We start from the raw sequence: 5,702 nt of genomic DNA on the forward strand, positions 1-5,702 counted from the left end.
ACGGCGAAGGGCAAAACACCTGGGTGGAGACTCCTTTTTCCTTTAAAATACAGATTTTAAAATATAGCGCAGGCTCTAAAACAGCGAGACTAGGGTGAAAAGTTGAAAAAGTGGCATTTGCCTTTTCTACTCCGAATTTCTTATGTTCTCGTCACGGGGAAAATTAGCTACCTTGAATTTCCACGGTTGTTAAAAAAAAAAAGATAAAGTTTATTTGATTTATTTTCCCGGGTTTTTTCCCTATTTTTTTTAAGCACAACAACAAAAAAAAAAAATCTATATTTTTGTCATCTAAGCATTTATTTTACTGAATCAAAAAAGACATGAAAAGGGAGAGGGGAGAATCACGTTCGTTCGTTTTAAACTAACGTATAGAAGTGATTTTTTTTTTCCTCTTTTTTTTTTTGGACGACATATAATAAATATGATATAGCACTCAGCACTCGGTCTGTACAATTCTGTTCGTATTAGGGAGCATGCCACTTTTCAATTAAAAAAAAAAAAAAAGAAAAATAAAAGGTCATGAGAAAAATCAGTGCAAAGTTCTCCGTTCCCCCGATCTTCTCCGCCGGGCGGGGGTCGAGCCGTTCTCATTCCCTCCGTCCTTCGCAGCCGTTTAGTCTCTCCGGCGGGCTCGGGCTCCCTCTCCCTTTCCTCTTGCTCCTATCTCCTCCTCCCCCTCTGCTCTGTCCCTCTCTTTCTCCAAGCTCCAAGTCCTGCTCCGCAGGAGCCGTGGTCGGCGGGTCGCCCCGCAGCTCTGCCCGCCTTCCCCCGCGTGTGGTCGTTCACTTACGGGCTCGGCTCTGGGTTCACGGTTCAAGAGTCCCTGGCTCTGACTGATCGCCTCCCTCGGTGGCCGGTGGCTGCCTGCAGAAGCTCCTGCCCCTCGGCTTCCCCTCGCTTCCTCCTCTGCGGTGCTGGGGCTTGTTCGGGGACGGGGGGGGGAAGGGCTTGTTGCGGGGATCGCGGTGCCGCCTCACCGGGGGTGCGGGGTGCCGGGCATGGGGTTAGCCAGGGGGTTGAGGGCCGGCTGCCCGCCGGGCCCCAGCCCGTGGATCAGCACCCGCGGCACCAGGGGCCGCTGGAGCTGGGGATGCGGCGCGGGGGGAGTCCGGTACATGCTGCTGTACATGGCCGCGGCTGCCGCGGCCGCCGTCGTGCTGTCCATGCTGCCCAGCAGGCTGGGGTGGTAGAAATAGGGCGAAGGGAACATCCTCTGCAGGGCCGAGTAGTTCCCGGCCTCGGCCAGCAACTCCAGGCCCACAGCCGTCTGCCGCTTCCACTTCGTCCTGCCGGGAGGAACAAGAGCCGGCTGCAGGGCGGGCGCCGCGACGGGGCATCCGGCCAAGGTCCGCGGGGGTCCACGAACGGCGAGCCCCCTCCCCTGACCTCTTCATCCCGGTACGGCCCCGCACCACTGGGCCCCCGGCGGGGCGCACCGGCCCCGCGGGTCCGCACACCACACGATCCCCCGGCCGTGCCCACCTCCCACCCCCCCGCACCCCTCGCCACATGCACACGGCGACTCCAGCCAAATTAATAAGCACGGCACACGGTTAGATCGCATCTCTCTGACACTAATAGTTTGCGACAGAATTAGGGTGGCTGCAACCGTATGTAATGAGACAGAAAATTACGGCAGCAGTGACAGAGGCCGGACCCCCCAGCCAGCCGCCGGGGAGGGCGCGGGGCAGCCGCCCGGCTCTTCCCGCATCCCTCCCGTGAGCAGGAGCGGCCCCACATTTCTGGCTCTCCGGAAATGCCCCGGGCCGCCCCCCCCCCCCCCCTCCCGTGGTCCACCTTACCTCCGGTTCTGGTACCAGGTTTTCACCTGCGTGTCGGTGAGGTTGAGGGCGGCGGCCAGGTCCATGCGGTCCTGCACGCTCAGGTATTTCTGCCGCTCGAAGCTGCGCTCCAGCTGGTTGAGCTGGTGGTCGGAGAAAGCAGTCCGCGCCTTCCGCGGCTTCTTGGCCCGCACCGGCGGGCTGTCCCGGCTGCTGCTGATTTCCCGGTCTCCCTCCTCCTTTGTCCCTGCGAGCGAGCAGAGGAGCGCTGAGGGCCGGCGGGACACCGGCTAGGCCCCCCGCCCCGCAGTGGTTACCGGGCCCCGCCGCCCTCTTCCCTGTGGGCTCCTCCGGGACATGGAGGAGAATGGTCAAATACGGCGAGGTGAGGGGGGAAAGCGGCTGCGAGCCCGTCCAGGGGATGGCGGGATTTCCCCTCTCCGCTCGCCAACTACACGATTTTCGTTATTTTCTCGCCCTCTTCCCCCTGGCCCGAAATACCGGGAAATCGATATGTCAATCCGGCTCCTTTCGGGCCCGGGTTTGCGGCGCTCCTTGATCTTCTCCGCAGGAAGAACAATAATCTGCCTAATTGACCCACTGGGGAGGTTTGTGAACACAAAAATGGCCAGACCAGACTGTACATCTGGTTTGGGCACTCTTATGCTAATGCTGAAAGAGCAAAATGAGTAACGCGCCCGGGCGTCTCGCTGCTCTTCAGCACGGCAGAAATATCTCAGCGGGGCAAAATGAGAGAAATGTGTCCCGTCGCCTGTCGCTGACCCAAGCTGCCTGCGAGGAGGGCAGCTCCGCGGGGAAACAGCCGTCTCCCGCCTTGCCTTTCCTCACTCTTTTCCTTCCTTCCTTTTCCTTTCCCCATGCACACTTCGCTATTTGCATTTACGAACCCCGCACGGCGGGGGCTTCCCCATCAGCACGAAACCCATAATTAGAAAAAGGAATAAAAAATGGAGAAATTAAACCCTGCATCCCGGAGCTGGGGAAACCTGGGTGTTTTGCAAAACGCACAAAGCCCTGCGACCTTCCCTTGCCCATCGCGGGCCGATTGTGTTCTAATTCTTTTATTTTTAATTAAAAGGTCTTTTTTTTCTTTTATTTGCTGTTGGGGAAGTGTGTTGTTTTTGTTGGTTTTTTTTTTCCGTATTTTTATTTTAGATCGAATGAGCAGAAATGGAAAGGCTGAAGGCAGTAACTGCAGCTGAGCCGCCGGTTCTTAGAAAGCCAGAGAATCATTTATGCGCGTTTGCATTAAAAATAAATACATTCTGGTTTCCACTGCTCGGGCTATTCCCTTAAAAACAGGGAAGTTAAATCAAAAGAGGAAAGGCCTACAGAGAGAAGAGGGGTGGAAAAAAAAAAAAAAAGCGCGATTTCATTTCCTACAGATCTCAAACCCGTGGCAGCGAGGATCACCGACAAGCCCCGGTGGAGAGAGAGCTCCCACCGCGCATTTCTCCCCGATTTTCGTTTCGCCGATGCGCCGAGCTCCGCGGCCCGGGTTTTAAGGGCTGCCGAGGCGGTGCAGTGCTGGGCCGGGCCGTACTCACCGTGGCATTTGATGTCGCCCTGCGTGTCGTCGCGCTTGTCGAGCTTGGCTTTGCTGTCTTCCTGCTCGAGTTTGGGCCTGAAGCTCTCCGGGGCCGCGCTGCCCTCCTGCTTGGGGGTGTGATGGGGAGAGGGGACGCTGGTACTGTAAGGTGCACATGCTGCCAGCGGTTTGCTGTCGCCCAAAATGTCCTTAATTAAAAAAGAAGAGGTGGAAGTCCTGGGGCCGGTGCTGGCCGAGCCCAATTGGGGCGGCGGTGGCTGTGGGGGAGACGGCTGCAAACTCGGCGGCGGCGGCGGCGGGTGTGGGCCGAGGTGGAGGTGGTGCGGCGGCGGCGGGAGGCTCTCCGCCACCCCCAGGTGCGGCTCTGGGTGGTCCATGCTCACCGAGATGGGCGACGAGGGCGCCGTCCCCACAGTGTCGATCTCCGAGCAGGGGGACGGGGTGGCCTGGCTCCTAAAATCCGCCGGCCGGCCGTCGCCGTGGGGGCGAAAGTCTCCGTTCATGACTCCGGGGCTGCCGGTGCTGCCGCCCGACAGGATCGTGTCTATCCCGAAGCTGGACCCGCTCGGCCCTTCCATGGCGGACCGCTTAGCGCCGTGCCCGCATACCCGGCGGGCGGCCGCAGGGGTCACACCGAGTTGGAGGGCAGTGGCGTGGAGGGGGCAGCGTGGGTTACCCCAACCCGCGCACCGGCGGCACGGGCGGCCACTAACGCGGGGCCCCCGCCGAGCACCACATCGCCGCCGGGCCGGTTCGCCGCTACCTAACTTTGTTGCGGGAAGTTGCGGGCGCGGAGCGGGGCGGACACCGGCCACTGCGGCGCGCCCGCCCGTGCCCACCGAGCTCCTCTCGGCAGCGGCGACTCCCCCCGTGACGTCACGGCCGCCGCGGCCCCCTCTCACCCCCCGACGTTTATTATTACCCCGGGCTTTTGCCGCCGCCGCCGCTGCCCGCTTCCATTGGCGGAAGGCCGAGCGGGGGCTGACGCAGCGCGGGAGGCAGCCAATCAGCAGCGGGGACGGGCGCGGAGGGGGGACGGGCGCGCCCTCCTTCTCCCGCGCCCGTCCCCGCCGCCGCCACCGCCCCGTCGGACCCCAGTCCCCCGGTCGCCGGACCGCATCCGATCCCTCTGCCCCCGAGATCACCAGCCTGGACGGTTCCCTGGTTGAATGTCTGAATAATGGGAAGTGCCAGTGACAAGACGTCGTATTAATCCTATGAAGTGGCGTGTCAAGCTAATTAGCAGAGTAATTATAAAGGTGGCATGAATGATTTAGAGATCTCCCAGTTCTATTTTAGTAGGAATCACCACTTTCAGCCCCCTATGAAGCCCACCCCGACATCTCCCCTTCCAGCGTTGCCAGCAGCACCGGGACCCTATCACCTGCAAAACCAGCAGCTGCAGCCCTAAACCTAGGGGGAGCAGAGGGACAGGGCAGGGCAATGGGGGCTCAGGGAGGGATTAGGGCAGGGTAATATCCAGGGAGATTTATGGGGTGCTGGGATCCAGCGACAGCACTAGGTGATGATGCCTTAGGTGTGGGGCCCCTGGCATCCCCCCCCCTCATTCAATGGTTGCCCCGGTGATGGGAGCCCGCTGCCGGCCTGGAGAGAGAAGCAGGGAGAGGACACAGAGTGTCCCTCCTAACCACCTCGTAGTCCTGCCTACCCCGTACGGGAATGCCGAGCCCACCCCTGTTCAGACCCCCAGCCCGTTTTCCACCGCTGTTCTTCTCCCGGGAAAGCCGTCCCGGCCAGAGCTACGGAGGGGTGTGGAAAACCCATGGGGAGCACAAAGGTTGCGGGGGACCGTGGCGAGCCGGTAACTCGTTGCGGGAGGTGGGTCTGAAGTGAGACTCCGCAGCCCTGGGGCAGAGTGTGGGACGAGAGGCCGAGCTTCTGGGCCCTCTCTGTAAAAACCACCTGGCTTTCCGTGGAATTCACCTGTCACCGGTGTCATACCCGAAGCGCACCAGTCACTTCGGAAGAATTTTTTGGACGGCAGGAAACCCTGCCAGCGAACAGCCCGCTGCTGCCAAGCATCCGCCCCTAAGGCCTCGCATCGCCGCCCGCCTCCCCGCGGGCAGCCTCGGGGCAGCCAGGCGTACGGTTTGCACCGGAGCTTTAAGCACCAATGCTGCACCCGGAGGCCGGTGAGGGAGCGGGGACGGCGGGGCCGGAGGAGGTGCAGGGCCTCCCGTGTCCGCTGGGCGGCGGTAGCGACCACCCCCGTTGTCCTCGACGGGCGCCCTGCGCTGACGGGGCCAGAGGAGGCAGCTCGGGCTCCGCTCCCCCTGCCCGAGAAGGGTCAGCGGCATAGCAGAGTGACCTCTCTACAGATCGGGGGG

General features: G+C 61.0%; 1 protein-coding gene across 1 annotated transcript; it reads right to left on the reverse strand.

Annotated features, from left to right (window-relative positions):
• Positions 1–277: 277 nt before the first annotated feature.
• Positions 278–4,235, reverse strand: BARHL2 (BarH like homeobox 2). The gene is made up of 3 exons (XM_057429162.1): positions 3,353–4,235; positions 1,806–2,031; positions 278–1,289 (listed from the first exon to the last, which is right to left on the reverse strand). The coding sequence occupies exons 1-3, from the start codon at positions 3,930–3,932 to the stop codon at positions 977–979; spliced, it is 1,119 nt and encodes a 372-aa protein (XP_057285145.1). The 5' UTR covers positions 3,933–4,235; the 3' UTR covers positions 278–976.
• Positions 4,236–5,702: the final 1,467 nt, after the last annotated feature.

This window comes from Pezoporus wallicus, unplaced genomic scaffold (assembly GCF_028554395.1).
Source record: "Pezoporus wallicus isolate ANWC-B61680 ecotype Strahan unplaced genomic scaffold, APGP_CSIRO_Pwel_v1 contig_593, whole genome shotgun sequence".
Taxonomy (NCBI): Eukaryota; Metazoa; Chordata; class Aves; order Psittaciformes; family Psittacidae; genus Pezoporus; species Pezoporus wallicus.